Source organism: Trichoplusia ni, chromosome 14, assembly GCF_003590095.1.
Source record: "Trichoplusia ni isolate ovarian cell line Hi5 chromosome 14, tn1, whole genome shotgun sequence".
NCBI lineage: Eukaryota > Metazoa > Arthropoda > Insecta > Lepidoptera > Noctuidae > Trichoplusia > Trichoplusia ni.
In genome coordinates this window covers 3,498,882-3,519,251 of record NC_039491.1, presented here as the reverse complement: position 1 = coordinate 3,519,251, position 20,370 = coordinate 3,498,882, and the positions used below count along the sequence as shown (strand labels likewise).

At 34.6% G+C, this 20,370-nt stretch overlaps 1 protein-coding gene across 4 annotated transcripts in view; it reads left to right on the top strand.

The window, feature by feature from the left end:
• LOC113500836 overlaps positions 1 to 19,964 on the top strand; it is an 87,632-nt gene extending 67,668 nt beyond the window's left edge. For 3 of the 4 annotated variants that reach the window (XM_026881731.1, XM_026881734.1, XM_026881732.1), the window contains exons 2-7: positions 13,109 to 13,305; positions 14,385 to 14,513; positions 16,536 to 16,655; positions 17,343 to 17,526; positions 17,721 to 17,849; positions 18,136 to 19,964. In XM_026881731.1, the coding sequence (XP_026737532.1) occupies positions 13,109 to 13,305; positions 14,385 to 14,513; positions 16,536 to 16,655; positions 17,343 to 17,526; positions 17,721 to 17,849; positions 18,136 to 18,376 (1,000 nt within the window). In that variant the 3' untranslated portion in view covers positions 18,377 to 19,964. The remainder of the gene's footprint in view (positions 1 to 13,108; positions 13,306 to 14,384; positions 14,514 to 16,535; positions 16,656 to 17,342; positions 17,527 to 17,720; positions 17,850 to 18,135) is intronic. The other variant, XM_026881733.1, reaches the window with a different exon arrangement.
• Positions 19,965 to 20,370: the final 406 nt, after the last annotated feature.

Genomic DNA, 20,370 nt, shown 5'->3' with positions numbered 1-20,370 from the left:
ATTTTTATAATTGAACTAGTTACCCAGTAATTGGCTATTTGCCAGTCACTAAATCGCCAAAATGGGTCTATTCGATATATTACATATGTTCTATATTATTATGTAAGAATAGTAACAATGTGCGCTACATAAATATTATAGTAATTTTGTTTTTATTCAATCGACGGACCGTAATGTAGAGTCAATAAATTTTTTGCTCAATTATGTGAAAGAGATGAGACCTACCGGTCTGATGGAAAGTAGTCTATGGTGTCCAAGCTACTTCCATTCCAAACTTCATCAAAATTGTTCTTCCCGTTTGGGTGTGAAGAAGAAGCAACATACACAAAATGTAAACACACATACATACTTTTGTATTTATAATATTAGTCAGATATTATCTACGTAATATCAGCTGACTGTCCAATAAATGACTATCTAACAGTATGACTGTTCTATTAAGCTAACTTTTAAGTATTTGAAATGCCAATTTGCATCTATTTGTCACATTGTTACTCACTACAAGAAAAGGAATGAAATCTGATGGAACATTTTATTCATTCTCTACCATCACTTAAAAATTTCTTTGCCTGTAAAATATTATATGAATAAACGTCGCATAATTGAGGAAGCTAAAACTTTTCCTGGCATTGTTAAAGCAGTGATTTAATACTCACGTGCCTAACCATATCGCTACAAAATTTCTTTAATAACGATCGCATTTATACGCATTTACCCTTGACATTACAAAGACGCGTGAACTTATAGATTATCGCCTTCGAAAGGAATTTTATTGTACAAAAAATAATAGAAATACCTGCTTTTGATTCCGATAAATTACCTCACTAACACCATCCAACGATTATTAGAGTTTTTTCATTGTTTATTACATTCTTAAAACGTACAACGTAGCTTAGGAAATGTGTGCAAGGAACTTATACCCTAAATGTGTGTCGATTGATTTACCTTCTTTTGTTCGAACACAGATTTTTTATAGTTTTAACTAGTCTTTGTAGGAAGATTATTATTAAAAGATTAAACAAATATAATTCTTAGTAACAAAACAAATACCCTACTATCTACACTATAGAGAATCACTGAATATAAAAATTACGATTCATTTATAGAAAAAGCTCTTTCTGTTATTAAATTAACAACAACATACTTCAAGTTGAAAACTAATACTTCCAATGAACTTTATGTTACATAACTATTGTTTACCATATCGTATACAATGTTGAATTGTAGTGTGTAAGTAATATTTATAAGTACGGCTTGGTAACACGCGCGGGCGCCGAGCCGGGACACAACGGGACAAGTACATTGAACCCTGTCTGGTTTCCACATCGCCGCTTCCGCACGTCTGCAGCCATTTATTCACCTGCCGCACTCGATAATCATCCCGATATTCAACTCGATATATTGAAAAGTAGGAAACCACAACTCGATTAGTAATTTATATTTGTAGAGACAAAATTTAGCAAATATTATTACATTGATTTTTTTTTTAAGTAACACACTTGTTTAAACCTAAAGGTGCACCTAACGTAAGAAATAGATCAAATCTATCTCACTTTATCTAATGTCGCAATAAAGTGAACCCTTATATGAAATCTGTCCAACATTTGAATGCAAATGTGAAAGATTTATTCGGAAACGCAATGTAGAGACGCGGTACCAGCGCAGATTTGAATGTAATTCCAGTCCATAATATAATTTCGGTGCTGACATATGAAACCACGTCATGTGTACGTGTAAAACATGTGTTTTGTATAACCTGTTAACTGTTCGATATATAAATACTAGATGTAATCTTTTTACTTGGTTGTGAAGTCAATCTTGTTAACAAGTAAGACCTTTTTTCAATTATGAGAAGGTGAGGTTTCTTTTGTGAGAGGACAGGGGTTTGACCTTACAACCTTGACGGTAATGAATTCATTATTCGACATCCTACGTGCCAGCAGGTGCCAAATCAGTCTGTCTGGCTCCTAGTAGCTACCATAAATAAATACAGAGATGGCCGACGGAAACTTACACGGTAAACAGAAACCGACGAAAGATAACACAGTTCTCAGATTTAATGAGTTTAAAGCTACGTAATCTCCTAAAATACTGCTTCTTTGTTATCAATATTAGATAAAGCTGACGATAAGATAATATTGTGTCTAGAATATTGCAGATCGGTTCGATTACTTTTATCTCATAGATGCAAACCGGTTATTCAGAAGCTTCTTATGTAAGGAGTTTTTATGCAGTACCAGTCTATTTTATAATTATATCCAAATCTATGTAATAGCCGCTCGCTTAATTCGCTTACAAATATTAATAGCTATAGTACAATAGAGCTTACAATCTGTAAAATTAACATTAACATTTCTAAATCGCTGTAATGGTTTCTTAGATACCTAATTATCTTCCGTTACGTAACCTTTGCGTACTTCTAAATCTCTGATGTTAGACTTACCGTTAAGAATACAAGAAAAAAGAGCCTATTCATTATAAAGCAATCGATTAGGTTATGTTTTTTTTTGAGCTGGTCATATCAATTAAATGAAAACTAATAATTAAAATAAATAAGGAATCCATGTATAGAAACAAAAGAATGTTAATATTCCTATAGATTCAAATAAAACCAAGTCACGGTTCAAATCGGATCTCGCTGTTAATACATCGATCGTGAAGTCACGGATCCTCATTAGAATTCAGATAACGCAGAAAGTTCCGCTCAGAAAAGGAAATCTGTATTACAATGCTATTGTGTGTTCCGTTTAAAGTGAATTGTGTTTAATTGCCACTCGCTTCCTCTTTGTAACGCGGCTTGTTGGAGGAAGCTCGTTTATGGTACAAATGAGAATGCTTTGTGATGTCCGCGTTATTTTAATTACATTATTATCGAAGAGTGCATTCCTAACATTCATGGAGACACAAATAAGAGGCACATAGAAGTAGATAGGTATTGTCAAGACTGTGGTTATGTGCAAACTTCCAGCCAAGTGGTTGAGGTCATCAACAAACCTCAGTGCACGAATGCTTGGTCTGAGTCTGGGTGTTTTTGCGCATGTGACTTGAATGTATGAAACCCCTCACGACACGATGATAACTGCGGGACACGTTTTTTTATACGACAAATAGTAATCCTGACTGTAAAGTGTTTTTACTGTAATTTAAACCTGTTAAGAAGAAAGGTCAACTATCTAATAGCTTAGATATACATCAGCCCTATAAGAGTGATAATATGTTCAAACCAGTTAAAAGTTAAGTTAAGTTAAGTTAGCTAGGCTGACAAAAACATATTTAAACACACTTATTTAAATGTATCACTCCTATCAATGAACATAAAAATATTAGAATAGAGTTAATCAAATAAATACTATCTACAAATACATCATCGTTATTTGTCTGTGTTAACGGATATTATTAAATTTTCCAAATCAATCATATTATATCTTACGTAAATATTTAATGCGACATTGACAAATACATGAAGTATACTGTAATGTCAAAAGTAATCGATTACTTAATACAATCATGTTAATGTAATTGATTAACATTAAAACAATGTCACAATAATTCATGAATCAAATATGCATTTGAAGAGTCCTTATCATGGGACCCAATCAATTAGAATCCAATTTCAATAAAAGTAGTGCCGTATATTCCATTATAATTTAACAGGAAGCTATTAAAAAGGCTTGACTAAATAATAAATGCTATTATTATCTTAAAGCCTATGTTTTAAGTGATTGATTTAACATAGTCTTCAATATATCTGCTTCTTCCAGCTACAAGTAGAGGAAGAAGACAGAAATATCTTGCAAATATATTTTCCCATCATCTTCAACGATAGGCTATAAACATACCAATAAAACAAACGTCTCGTGACAATAGCTTTGTAGAGATGTCGTAGTAAAAGCTTTTAAATATTACTGTTATAGCAATTTGCGAACACTATGATTTAATTGTTACGACATGCTATGGAAAATAAGCGACTGATATAAAGTTAAATAACAGTTAAATTGTATTTGTAAGAGTTTGTGAACGTCTTCGGCTTCTTGTAATAGGGATGGCGACTGGGTATAAAAAGAAAAAATCTCATAAGTACCTCAGTTGGATAATTGAAAAGTATTAGATACGTATTTTTTCCTTTTTCAGAAAAACTAGAATTGACAAAGATTAACTGTTTTAAAGTTTAGGAGAGGGGGCTTGTGACGTAACGATATGGTAAAATTTATACACAATCGTGACGTCACGCGTAAGTTTCATTCACTGTAATTTGGTCAATTTATGTTTGCGGGACAAATTAAAAAAACGTATCCATTATTATACAAAAAACTACAAGACGGACACTGCAAAAAAAAATTGTCGTCATCCCTATTCAGTCGTCTTCAAATGTCTCCTTTCTTTGCGGTTTTCCACAATAATAACAAAGTTAAAAAGCCGAAAAAAGATCGAGATACACGTATGGTTTTATCATATTGTGGATTACAATACCAATTGATAATCCGAGATTGAAATATTTTGTACGATTTCCTATTCATTGATACTCAAATAACTAACGCAATCTCAAAAAGAAGAAAATGGTGACCAGGCTTTTCGCATCCTAATTGAATAGATAATGGATGCGGCACTTCATATCATCATATACGGTCCTATAAATAGTTGTTACCTACACAATGTTAAGATGAATTTCGTGGCTATTTCATTGTGCGTTGCCCACCATTTGGAATGCCTTCTCTAATCTAATTATAACTCGGAACGCGGTCCCACGTGCGTAGATTACGTTGTAAATGTTCCTTTTGGATGGCTTCGAGGTATAAAATAATACCAAGTTGAGCCCCAAACTGTACCTATATACCTAATATAAGGGATCAGATCTACTGTTTATACTGGTTTTTGAAGAAGGGCTCCTTTTTCCGCACGTAGTCTCGAAATCGGCCCAAAGTGTGGAGGGTTGCTTTGAGATCAGATCTAACAGCCATATGTTAGAATGATGGTTAGCTAAGTGACATTATGGAATGTCTATTTGCCTGCATGCTACTTGACAATGACAAAGGACAGCATGGCTGCTAATTGTGTCATTTCTATATACGTACGCTATGTTAGATCTTGAACCAAGACTAATTACGTATTACGTTTTGTCTTTTGACATAGTATACTTACAATTAGTTAATTTGTATAAGTTGTCCCTTGCGATTTATCGGTTATTTCAATAAAGGATTAACATTAAAATAACAATATTTGTAGGTACCTACCACACTGTAATCACAATATGGGAAGGTGGGGTAAGACGGGGTAGCGAGGTAAGATGGGGACCCTCCAAAAATATATAATACAGTATTAATTGAAAAGTTATTTTGACGCCATCTAGTCGTATTTATCAGTACTTGTTAGAGTCGCAAAAAGTTTGTTCGAAGGAGCGCACGATTCTTCATGGTAAGTACATTTTTAAAATTTGAAGTGGTTTTATCTAATTATTGAAGCATATAAAGTGCATGACTGTTATAATGTATGATAAACATAATGTGTGACATATTTTTTTTGTTAATTTGTATTTATTTTACTATTGTAAACTCATTAATTCATGCCGGTTTCTTTTGATTTATAACCTCTAAAAATTCAATACAACTTTTAAGTCCAGTTTGGGAAAGATGGGACACTTATGTGGGGCAAGACGGGGTAGGTACCCGATCTTATCCGCTGAGTTGTTATTCAGTTTGTATTGAGATTGCATTCAACATTAACTATTTTTTTATAGTACAGTTCCAAAAACAGTAATGTTGTCATTTCCTGATGCTTAAATGGCTACACCGCCGTAAATCATTTAGCAAACTCTCCACCTCCACCAACTGCTTCAACCTCATGTCTCAAGCAGGCAACAGTAAATGATTATATAGATAATGATGCATTCCATCTGGTTAGCCCGAAAAAGTTAATGCCTTATTCGCGATTCGCCGAAAAAAGACCAAGACAAGTTCGAAGAAGGGGAAAAGCAGCTATTATTACTGCTTTTCTATATAAAAAAGAATGAGAGGAAAACTAAAATAGGTAGAAACTAAAACCACATGTAACAAACAAAAAGTAAATGACAAAAATAACAATAAAGAGAACTTGAAAAAGCGAAAAGGCACAGAAGAAGAAGATACAGAATGTCTATACTGTCGCGGCTTGTATTCCGATTATCATACTTGTATCACTTATCGTACTTGAGGCAAGTGAGCGCATTGTGTCTGTGCAGGAGTGGAAGACAGCGATGACGAAGCTGAACATATCTGCCCGGTTTGTGAAGATGACGGCGCTTAAATAGTCTATACCCCATCTTACCCCAGGGGTATACCCCATCTTACCCTATAGGTGGGGTAAGATGGGGTGATTCAGTTATTTTTTAAAAGTTTATATTTTTATGAGAAGAACGTATTTTTTTTTGTTTTGACTGATTGTTATTAAAAGAAGAAAGACTGATTATTTAATTAATAAAAGTTCCTACGTTGTGCAATTAAAAAAGATGGGTTTTATTTATGAAATACCTTAAGGTCCCCGTCTTACCCCACCTTCCCCTAACATTGAATTTAACACGTCTTGTGTTATTACACCCTGTAATAAATTAATTTGTTTCGAGAAACTGAACATTGACTTTGAAATTGAGTCTGCATATTTGATGCTTAAGTGCTTTCGTATCATGAGATTGGAATTGCTACATACGATGTGACAACATGGGTGCTAAAACTTAATTACTTCGTTCATGTTACACGGTATTAAACATTTATACACACATGCAAAAATACACTTTTATGCTTGAAACAAAATTTCGAGTAGGTACACAACTACTGTACTGTTGTTACTTATATTTTTCTCGACTTCTTGGGGACTCCCACAGTTTACAAACTTCAAAATACATACACAAAGATACCCAGACTCAGATCAAGAGTTCGTGTTTCCCACAAATGCTTGTCAAGTCCTATGCGCGACCCGACCCTCGACTCGTCGCGCGCAGTATGTTTGCCACGGTGATCTATACCACTCGGCTATCCGTACAGTAAACACAAATATCAATGCAATAAATAAGATTAATTTATAACATTAATAAAACTCGCCGAGAAAGGAGACAATAATATAACGACTGAGCTTTAAAAATATAATAAATCATGTTCTCCATTTCAGCTGATGCAAATTGCGTGGCTAACGCTATGTATTTCACGATTTATTTACTGACACATAAATTCCGACGCTGTAAAATTGGTTATTTTTATTTATGACGTGGTTTGTGTTAACCCTATCGTAACTGCAAGATTTGTTCCCAGTAATATAAACGATTCCGCTGTTCTGATCGTAAAGTTTTATACGAGAAACGATTTCAAAGAAGACACTTTTAAACACATCGGTTTATAAGCATACGTAAGCAAAATACACGTAAGGTAGATACTATAGTAAAATATTCATAAGAACTCCCGCTTTGAGCCAAACTCCGAATTCTCGTATGAGCCAAGTGCGTCACCCGACGATACAGATTTTTACCAACGAGGTTATCTTTAGGCGTAAAAATATTGACATAACGCAAACAGGACGTTAAAATAGATCTTATTTATAAATTTTCCCGATTTTGGCCAACACCCGTTATACATGGTAACACTTAAGTCAACAACCTATCGTCTCTTTAAGGTCACCTTGGAAAACATAATTGCTTTATTATTGTTCGTATAATTTTCCCAGGCAACTATAACCTATGAGAAAGAAAACAATATCGCATCACGTTATAGAAGTATAACCTCATGTGACCTAATTTGCTTTGATGGTAGAACTACGAAGATTATAAGGAACTCTCTTTCCGTTTCATTTGTCTGTTAGCCGTGGTCGTGTACCTACAGGATGCGGCCGTCCGGCACGTCCTCCGTCATTTGACCGTGTGGGGGACGCCAGTTACTATTTTTGAACAGACTGCTCCAGCTAATGACACTAAATTGCCCCCCCTCGCTTACCAGAATAAACTAACAGATATACAACGACGCGAGGAACAATCAACGCGACGAATTATGGCTTTATATAGATTTTAAAGACTATTAAAGTAACAGAATCGTCGTACTTGAATTGACTATATATTATCGTGTTTGGTATTTGAAAATACTTAATTTAGGTATGTAAATAAAAAGTTATTTGTAAAATAGTGATAGTAAAACAATTGACCGAAATATTGTATTTCAGGTTAATTAATAAGAGTGACATAAATATACCTCACACTAGTTTTCATATTATTCCTCATCAGCAAATTCATTATTTGTTGAAAATCATATCCAGCTCAAATCATTTTGACCTGAACCATCATTTTTACTGAGTTTCCTATCAGTAGATTATATATTTAAATCTATGTGGAATCCATCATAATAGTGAGTTTTATCTACGGCCAGTGGATCGGAAACCACAGTTAATTGTCATTACCGAAACGGAACCACCGTTAAGTTCCCGCCATTCTTTGTTGTCATGTCACCAACATGGCCGCCAATTGATTTGTTATAAACCAGTACTTTATTCTGGAAAATTCGTCGGATTTTTCTATGAGTCCTGAAAACAATTAGAACACTGTTTCGCTGATATATTAATAGACTAGGAACTGGCGAAATCGTAGGTCCCGAAATTTTTACAAGCCTAGTACTAACACTGAGAATTAAATCATGACAAAGTCAGGATTTCACATAATTTCGCAAATATTCATGTATATACAAATTTTGCATTTTATCTATATTATAGTTATACCACTAAAAATACAACCTACTTTTGCAACATAATTTTACGTCCATCACTAAATCACAAGGGCTGCTCAATAACAAAAGCAAAAATATCTCAACACCAACAAAAGGAAATAACAACCCCATTTGTTTGCGAAATCTCGCGTCTACACTAAATCACAATTGTGCGGGCTCATAAATTTAGGTTAGGGACGTGTCGGGAGTCTGTAGGACTTACATCTTACAAGCAAGGGTAGAAATAATTGAGAAAATCTCTATATGCGGAGCGAGGACTGAAAATAGCGTGTTCCTGTCAATGACAAAAACCCAGACAGCTCAGGAGGAATGAACGAATACATAAATTTGTATAAGTCGCATTAAACTGACGTCCGTCTCCGTGCGGCGGAAGTGACGTGCACTGCTAACATTATTAAGCGTCCTACACCTGTATTGTTCTCCAAATTGGTAACAAGGAATGAAGGTCCTACCCACAACTGCGACAATCACATCGATCTAGAATTAAATGACAAAGATATTTAGATGCAAGGTTTGATAAGAAATCGTGATTTGCTCTTGTAAAAGATCTTTTTCCTTTTTAATGGGTGTTTAACGCAACAACAACGGCATAGAGGCGATAGAGTTTTATTACTTTTTCTGGCAATGCTCATTTCGCCAAAACAATACCCCGTTTTCAGCCTCTATTAATAAAAAACACACAAAGTACATCTTTCTCTAAACATTACGTTTATTATTTGTTTGTGTTCAAGTCCGGGGGAATAATAAAATGATTGACTCTCCACGACCCTTTGAACATAGAAGTTTTACGAGTCGTCTGGGGTGTGGAATCACCTACGACAAATATCAATAAACTCACCCCTGTACATAAGTGCTATTTTGGTCCTTTACGTGAGTGTGGAATAGTACACATCTCTAACCTCTGTAGCGCTTTAAAAAGCAGAAGGTATAGTCGACTTCCTTTGGTCCAATACTCAGAAGAGTCAATTGTAAATACAAGTTCATATAAGCGAGCAAAATATGTAAAAACACTGATAACTTATTGATCTATTGTATGCAAAACGATCATTCAACGATTGAAATTAATAGTTTGTATGAACACAATGATAATTATAATAATCATAGCCATTTAGAAAGTATTGAATTGATTTAAGAATACCTAGCCTTAAATAGTTGACTAAGACATGTCTAGCACATACCTTCACGTATTTGGTTATGGTATGGTTATGCGTGTCACTTTAAATATTCATGAAACCTTGAACAAAACGATAGCTTTATAAAATAACACAATGATATCAATTATTCAAATGACTAAATTGGAGACAAACACCAAAAATAAAATAAAAAGTGTATTCTCCCATTAAGTGTAATAGGGCGACATGACGATGTTTACTTCTAAATTGTATTAATACAATTACAAAAGGTAATTGAACGTTTCAATATGAAAAATTTACCTTTTTTAGTTTAAATATAGATATGGATATATTAAGGTCCCACTATGCGCGACGTGTCACGTGTTCGATTCCCGTGTAGAACATTCGAATGCTTGGTCTGAGTCTGTGTTTTTGTGCATTTGACTTGAATGTTGGGTAAGACCCGAGCGACACCACAATTAAATAGATAGAGTTGTTTAAACAAAAAGTTATTGCACTCATATTTTTTTGTAATTGGTTATAAATTAATACAAAAAGTTGTCGTATTTCCGTGTCATATATGAATTGTATTACTTTCACATAATTCAAAAGCAGATTGTAACAAGCTTTAAAGCCCGCATCGCCGTTATATTGGCCAATAGGTCGCAATTATGCGACATAGGTTTAGTGCCAAAAATACGTCACAGAATACCACATGCTCACGTTTTGATGCTCGTGCCTCACGAATTAATAAAACTCTTTTTGTACTAAAACTGTATGATTTACAACTATTTCATGTCAACAGAAATGTGACTCTTGAATAAGTATGTAGCTTCAAAGAGTATTTAAGATAAATTAATACACTAGGTGTTACAAAATATTATTCATGTTTGATAACACTAGAAATAAATTAACTTCATTCATATTGCAGTTCGAGATAAACACGCAAAAACTCTGACTCTAGAAGATTAGATGTAACATAATACCAGATCTGCTAAAACTATCCATATTAACATAGTTGCATAACTAAATAGTAATCACTTACATCAAAGACCTACGTTGAAACGTTTACAATATTCAAAAAAACGTGTTTATCACGTTTGTATTAAAATACGTAAAAGCTATTTCTGAAATGTATATTTTTCTGTAATTTGTGCAAAAAGCACTTAAACTGTCATTACGGTTTGTTAATGATTGTATTTACAACACTACTAAATAATATTCTTCCTGTACTTTAATGTATCATACTCACCTACCATAACAATTTAAAAAGTAATGATTTCAGTTGTTTGTCATAGAATCTAGACTTCTCTTACTTAACCTACAATTATAAAACTGTGGATCCTTTGACCTATAAGTACAATTAAACATTCAGAAGTCTATATCAGTCGGCCTATGGCCCAGAACTGCCGATACCTACTAGGAACTCGCCTCTAAATCTTCGGAAACAAGAATTTAATCATCACCTCTTAAAGTGACTCCGTTTAGCTGTGAAAGCAATACGGGAGCCACACGGAGAATAGAGGCTCTCTTAAACAACTGCAACAGCAGGTCTAACGGTTTTCCATAAAATTTTCCATAACTGATGCAATACCAAATTATAAATTTTAGAATACACCATGATTCATGTTCCACAAAGGTAAACTTTAAGTAAATCTGTTTAGACTAACCTAGACCGTCACGGTTGGTCCCTATCTAAATTGCAGTTATTTCTTAGTTGAAATTACAAACTTAAGACGAATCAATGATTTATCGCGGCCAAATAAACTGGAACCAATATTTGTAAATTGATTACGGAAACTAACAAGTAAAAATTTCCTGTCAAACTTTGCACGGTGACTTAAAATAGCTAGCGTACGTTATCGTTATTCTTTTACATTATTTCTACATTCTTGGTTTCATACTCCTACAAACATAATTACACAAATTATTCACTATAGGAAACAACATGTGTAAGTCTCTTTGAAGTTTTATTACGTACCTTTTAGAAAATATTAAGATACCCTTTCAATTGCTATAAGCTGGAAAACACATTATATACTTTTTATTTAAACCAAGATGTCCCCTTGCATCTATCCGTCTTTGTCTCTCGTGCCATATATGTAACGGTTCTTTAAATTTACTATTAATTTGAAACTATTCGAAATTCAAACAGAATATAGTTTTAATTCGAAATATAATGAGTTTTTACAACATTTTTTATTCTTTACGTCTTCATTGCATCTGGCCATGGTTTACGAGCAATTCGCGTAGCCTCGTAAAACCAAACGTTGATAGATTAGCGGTACAGTGTTTTGTCGTATTTTAAACGCCGTTAACATTAAAAAATTCTGTCTGTAGTTACTCTTTGTTTTTAAATAGCATTGAACTGTGTAATCGGCAGACTGTTCTTTTATTATCTAATTAAACAATTCGTTCACGTGGTCTTCTTACGCAAACGCAATTCAGTTTACTTTACCACCTGTACATTAAGGCTTCGCATGTTTTTTTTAAGCCCACCTTTATAACTCAAACACATTTGGAAGGTTTCCGTCGAAATAAAGTTGCTTATTTATCGCGTTTTCGTGAATACTTGTAGAATATCATTATAATGGTTTCGCCGTACAAAGCGAGAACGGAATTCTCATTTCTTTCCATTTACATTCGAAAATAGCACTCGATTTTATATCCCTGCGGAGTAACGTAGGGGACTCTAGGAATATAGTGCACATATTTGCATAACTTACATATGCTCAACTTTCTTTGTGGGTACAAATAAAGCTGTAATAGGATAGGCGTGTGTTTACGTAGTTAATAGGACGCAAAGTAAATAAGAAACAAATAAGCAAGGATAGTACCAATTACGAGTAACACGACAGTAACAAAAATAACGTAATTCCCTGGACAAAATTGTAATCTGAAGGTAGAGCCGAGTTTATACTTACTTGACATTTAATCCCAAAACGCACACAATTATAACCGGTAACAGTAAAATGTATCTTTGTAGTTCCTTTAGTACAAAGCATTATCACAACGGTAGTTATGAAAAATCTTCATAAAATATTCACATTTTGAATACCAATTCAAATATGCTAATCATCCAAAAGCACTCATTTATACAGCCAATACATAGATCACATAATGCATAAAAGCTAAAAAGTTTCGTTCAAGCCAAACCAATCAAACAAAAACGCATCACAGTCATTGTCATTCATTTGTTTATTTTATTTTATTGACATTTATTTTTTTATTGTTTTACTAACGTGTGTTTTTTTATTGTTGTAGGACTACGTCACCGCCCGGGGAGCCGTTAGTACGGGCCCCGGTGGGCAAGCCAAGATGTCCGCCCGCTATATCTCGCCTTCGCGTAGAAAAGGTGGAAGGAGGCCTGGCGGTCGCCGGTGTGGTCGTCGCAGCTAACTGTCAAATAGTCCTGCCAATATTTGGATTCTTATTTATGCTTGTCGGATGCGTGTTAACCGGTAAGTTTTATATTGAAAATACCTAAGATAAAAAAATGGTTTTCCGTTTAAAATAAACGGTTTTGCGGGGATGTAATTAAGTAATGTAATGTAATATGAGAGAAATAAAGACTTTTAATTGAATTGAAAAGGTTATTTGAAAAAAAGCTTTTTAAAGTTATTTTTTCGATATTATGAACGTAATTTAAGCAAAATGGAGAGAAGCGATAATTATAATGAACGAAATACTAATAATAGTTCTACTCAGAACCGTATCTGTAAAAGAATATTCTTAAATTATGGCTTAGATTTTAGGAAACCATGTAATGTTTTACATCAATATCGTTATACAATGTCAGAATGTTATGTAGATAACATAAACAAAAACGCTTCCCGTTCAAGCTAGTCTCAACACAAAATACAACTGTTATATAATATCTGTTACCGATAATATCGTATTAGGTATTATGATATTAGCCTAGAGCGTCTTTACCCGAACAAAATTAATTACGTCCAGACCAGGGGAACGTATTAGTAACCGATGTAAATGTCTGTTATTCAGCTGAAACCTCTGTGGTTGCGAATGGTTAATACTATCTCTCAATATTCAAAATCTTGGCATCTAATGAAATCTACTAAAGTGCTTTGTAATTTTAGTGTGATGAGTGAAACGATTTGTGGTTCATAAACAAACTGATTTATTTCTTTATTGAGAAGCGAACTGTTAATTTTTTAGACTATAACTACAGTATCTATAACCTCACTAATTCTTTTCACACTTTTGAAGTTTTGCTATCTTCATAACTTACGATTGGTGTCACACGTAATGGTCACCTCATAAAATACTCATCACTCGTTACAACATTAGTGTCTCCGAGTCAAGTTGTTACATTTCACATCACAATTACATCAAAGTGATAGTATAAGTGTTGGACAGTTTGCGACATTATGAATCGATTATTAACAGGGGCTTGCAGTGTATGGATAGAAGATGCCTGAGAACGGCATGGTGGGCATTCTTTTAGGCCTACATTCAGCATTGGACGGCTGATATGACGATGATTACAGCAAATGACGTTAGATTTTTTTTTCATTTCCAGCGGCGTCGTATCGTGGCTGCGGTGAAAATGAGGAGCCGGACCACTACGCGGCGCGCATCGCTTTTACCGGCAACTCTCGTGTGCTGGGCCCTGTCTGCATCGTCGCTGGTGCTCTCATGACCATTGCTGGTAAGTAACTGATCTATAACCAGGCTTCTTTGTCTTTTTTTATCAAAGAGCAGGCGCTTATCACCTCTTAAAATATATCCTATAAGTATGTGTAGCCGAGTGAGCACCACGCCAAACCCAATGTGTGGGACGTGTCGCGGGTTCTCACTCACGAAGAACAAACATTTGTGTGTGTGAAAAAGTGCGCTGCCTCGCTTCCATTACTGCAACAATATTACAGGTGGTGTGAGGTCCCCTGTTCTTATATTAAAAGAATATAATAAAACATAAAGCAATAAATGCATTATTATAATATATAATATTCTTTTGAACTTTAAAATAATAATGCTTGGGATAGACAACACTTGTAAAAATCGATTGTTTTTATTCCTTCTATATTTCTACCAAGTAGACACGTTTTACTAAAAGACGTATGCTACAAAATAAACTAAGACCCTAAAAAAGCAAGAAACGTTAGACCAGTGTCGTTAGTAAACCGGTATTAAAATCATTCAATACCACCACTTTTTCTAACAAAATCCATCAAATTAAATGTTGTGGACTCGTAACAAATCCACGGAGCTACTTACATGGGTACACTCCTAACTTTTATGCGGGTCTCTAGCAATAAAAACTGCCATGTTCTATTCAATGTATAGTATAGTTCCCGTTGTATACATTGGCAAATAGGAATGTCGAAGTAAGTACATGAATAGTATTGAGTCAAACACATAGGCGGCTATGTATAACTTTATATGCATGCAGGGTTCGGCGAATATATTCACATACAATACCTGCGTTTCGACATGAGAATGTATTGTTTGAATGTATTCGGTCATAATATTTATGAAGTACTTAAATAATAAAATACTTTTGCTACACCTTATAAAAGTACTCACGGGAACAATTAAAAAGGTTCTACGTTACTGAAGAATCAACATGTGGAGTTCTTTGAAGGTTTAATATAACTGACTTAACTTTCATTTAAGAGTTGATGATGTACATGGCTTCAGCACGTTTGGGGGTATGTTGTCGACAACCAGTATTGTTTAAAAAATAACTGAAATGGATACTTTGATTTGAATTCGCAACCTTGGGAATCAGCCTCGTTTACTTGCACCAGTTTATATGGAATCTATGAAATCAAGTTTTTATGAGCAAGAACGAAGTAGGAACTACAAAACAGGCTTGTGACTTGTTACACGTAATTGTCGGAAGTGCGCCATTACTGGAGTTACAGGGGACAGAATAATACATTGGTGTTAGGTCGCTGATTACGCAGTGCACGTAAATACGTCATTAGGCCCGCAGAATCCGAACAGTTAACCCCAAACGACACGAAGCGAATACAACAAACTGTTACACAGTTACATGGACTTATCGAGGACTTTGTAGTTTGACTTTCTGGATAGAATTGGGGGTGACATTAATGAAAAGTATTTTGGCCTAGTTTTCCAAATGCGGTCGTACAAATCAAGGAGTCTAATTACAAAAAGGTGACTGCTTCGCGCATACAATTTAAACTTTTCCATACCAAAATGATGATATATTTATAGACTACATAGGAGCATGTCTTCTGTCTTACGTAAGGTGCTCAAAACAATACATCTCACAATAAACTTTGTCGATAAAACTTGGAGAAACCGTAAGTTGAACAGAGTGGAGTTTACGCGAGAGCTCTCGAATACGAGGTCGAGATAAGGCTTAAGGGTCACACGTCAGATATTGATCGTATTAGCTTTGTTTGTAAGCGATGAACTAAGAGCCAGATTAACATCTATGACTAATTCATAGACAGATCATTTGCAATTAAAATAAGGGTATCGATTCCCTTTAAGTTAGAACATAATCTCGTTAAGACATGCTTTATTGATGAAAATTATTAATGAAAATATATTTGACAACCGAAAGCTTCTTGAAGGTTTAGGATTTAGGTCGTTTAAAATTTGTTTATTCAATGCCTTATACTATTTAGGTACTAATGCGATTAGAGACACAGGTGATAGTGGTCAGGAATTCAAAGAATTGTTATGTCTATTACAGGTATCGTGCTCTGCATATTAATGAGAGCTGCCCAACGTCGACAGCGGAGGCTGGCGTTCCACTGTCCCATACACGGAGACTTCTATCCACTAAGCCCGCAAAACAGCAGAAAATATTCTCGTAAGTAATTAATTTTCAACTTTAACCCATTACAACTTAAGATCTTTTCAGCCTATTTTATATTGAATTATTTTCTTAATTCGAAAAGTCACATGATAATCGACATAATGATGAGTTTTACATGTATTTACGTTTGGGTGTGATCTAGCTGATCAGATTTACTTCTACCAACGTGTCCAAGGAGTATTTGTTCTCGAAATAGACTTCTAATATGACATGAATCCTACAATAAACAGCCGTAACCTGCTACAATATTCAACTACCATACATAGAATAGCTCCCCAGAGTCTAGACTAGACTACTAAACGACTTCTATAAATGAATTGTCAATCGATTTGTATTAATGACGCACAACCTTTTCGTGTATCAATATTTATTATATACATACACATTTCGTGCAAAGATAAATTATTGATTTATTTGTTTTTCACCATATTTGTTAAGCCGAAATTATTTAATGTGGAAAATATATACTTGGGTTTGAAACTTTTTGTTGCGGTGGAGTGGAAGTACAAAGATATGTAACAGGACATGTTCAAACACCGAGATCGCCTATTTCTGATATTATTATCAACTATGGGCACTTCAAAATCAAAAATCCTTAATCTGATGCTCAAAAACATACCGCCCACACTATAAAAATCAACTGCCTCATACTATCTAAATATGTACTAAATGTTTATGCAGGGATTTGCGTTTGCGTTGCAGGCAGTCCGTCAGGGCTGTGGCGTTGGTTGCGCAGCTGGCTGGGCCTGGTGGAGGAGGGCGAGGTAGCCCGGTGCCCGCGCTCCGCGGAGCCCGCCTCACCGGCCCGCGCTGACGCCCCGTGCCCGCCACCTTTACCTTTCTTAGTGCCCTCCGATTCTGTTGTGTAAGTAGACATATTTATTCCGTTAATCGTAGATTTATGAAATAGTTATATCATCCACATTTTTTTTGAAGCCGGCCCTAACACAGTTGGTAAAAGGCTAGGCCGATGATGATCCACAATTTGTTTTTCTTCTATTTTATTTTTATTCTATTTAATCAGTTTCTTGGTTTTTAAATCTTGTTTTTTTTTCACAGAGGCATGGCGTCAGTGTTGGGCGCTCCTCTAAGTCCTGAACAAACTTTTGGCTCGATCAAATCACTCGCGATATCGAGGGAGGTTGCCAGTTTTCCTTTATCACGCTCGCCGACACCGCCACCATTGAGGTAAATGTTAAACCTACTTGTTATCAAGTCTAGACTTTGTCATATGTGATTACTTATGTGGCTTCTTTCTGTCATATTATGTCTAATATCGTGGACTTCACACAAGGAAAAAAGGGGAAGGAAAAATCTCTATTATAGAGATACTTTGAATTACCTACATTCATATTGCTCAATGTTTGCGTAGTTCGCTGATAAAGAGTAGTTTCTTTTTAGTTCTTAATAACTTTTTCTCTTATCTACTTTATTGACCAATAAAATATTTTAAGACAATTGCTTATCTCCACAGCTGTCCACCATTCAAAGAGGAATCAAAGTGCCTCGAAGATATCCCGAATGCAGTTATTATGCGTCCAGACTTCGACTGCGGATCCCCGACGTGTAATTATCGAGTGGTCGAGTGTAAACTAACTACTACAGACGAAATCCATCGCAGTGCCCCACTAAACACTAGTGTTCATAGCGCGGACAACAGACAAATAAGACCTAACACAGTTTCAATAACGATACCGGACGAAGGCAAAGGTTAACGCCACGACATAGGTTAGATAATTTTTTAATTAAAATTGTTTAAAAGTGAGCTAGAGTGCGTTGTTCGGAATATTTGGCGTAAGGTTTGCAACGACCAAATTGGGCGTATGTGTGTGTATTCTTGTTTGTATGCTCTTTGTTTTGGTCTGTCGTGAGCCAATGGAGCCAGCCACGATACGCCTAGTGTGGCCGCACTCACATATAAAGTAATGTACATAAATTGTTTAATTTAAGGAATCACAATACCTATTATTGTTTAATAAATTTTTCGATGTCTGCTCAATCGATCACGGTTCGTCTTCCGCTGTTGCTCACTTCATTAGACACCTTGTTATCACAACTTCTGCTGCATTTATGTTTGTGCAGATTCTTCAATAATGCAATTTATTATATTTAATAACACATTGGGAATGCAAAGTTTGGACCGTATCCGGTTAACATAGAGTCACCTCAGAAATAAATATAAGTAATAATATGATATAAATTAGTTCATTTACAAAAAATTTAACCCACATATAAATTATGTTTATTAGCAATATATTGCGCCAAATATCATAAGTGTAGAGAGGGATGGATGAGAATGTCTATGTCATGTTATGGTGGACTATTATTTACTTTATTTTGCTTCCAATTTATTTGGAACCGAGCAGAGCATTTCCTTTATTTTAATGCATGTTACATTAATATAACCTTATTTACGTGATGCCAAGAGTCGTGAACTGATTGAGGATACGAAGTTTCGCTCATAAAATTAGAATACTTACTTATTTCTTTTTACTTATTTCCACATACATACGTCGTACGTGCTTTATCAATAGCACTAGCATTAGGCACATACTCATATTTATAGGCACTATTGTTTTACATTGAATAACAATGCCACTATAAAATATTTAATAACATAATATATTGTGTAACTTAATATACCAATTCCCTAAGGTATCCAATCATAAACTGAAACATTTTTTCATCTATTAAAACCTTCTTGGACAAATGTTGGGTAATATTTGTATTTTAATGTATTGTGTGGGTGCAAATAAGGTCCGATCACGTATTGTATGAAACGGTCACGTAAATAAGGTGGAAATATTTATCCCAATGCTCACTGTGTCGGCAGTCTAGTCGTATCATTCTATCTATTGTATATTCTGTTGGTGTATATGTATACCTAACTCATATATTATATGTATATGCGCTAGGAGAAATGTATTGGCTCAGTAGGATTACCGTTCCTTATATTAAATTATATTTGTAGGAAATTGTCCATTACATTCGTTTACGCGTAATATTAGTCTAAGTATAATGTGTAAGAGTACATACAAAACACGTGCCCTAGATATAGTTCCGATTGTGATATATTTTTTAATTTTTAACATTCTCAATTTAAAACTCAAATTCAATTTGTTACGAGCTCAGAACGTACCTACCTAGTGTAGTCTTTGAATTAAAAAGATACTAAAGTCATTTTAAATTATTTGCTGTTGTCGTGGTAAATATATATTAAAAAAAAACTTTTATAGTATGTATGTAGATATTCCTAATTTAATAAATTGTTTTGGTGTATGAGCCAAAAGAATGTTGCCAAAATACACACGTTAGTCGTGTCCATGTGTCGCGTGACGGTCGTCTTTTTATTTCCCTCTCAAAAATTTATTATGTGCTCAGAAAAGACAATTTAATAGGAAACAAGTAGATAGAATGCTGTAGTCCACGTATTAATAAGGAAGTGTCTGTACGTAGGAACTATCAGTTACACCTAAGTTTGTGATGAAGGCATTTATTGGCCACGTTATTCAAAATTATATGGAATGTAATTTTTATAATCCGTAGTTAAGTGCCACGCCTAAATAAATAATCTATGAATATTGTATTGTATACTTAAATTAAGCTTATTTAATATTGTTATAAGGTAAGGATGAAATGAAAATACAAATTTGAGTTAAATGAGACCTTTTATTTACCTGTACGGAGCAAATTAGGTTATAATACCAGC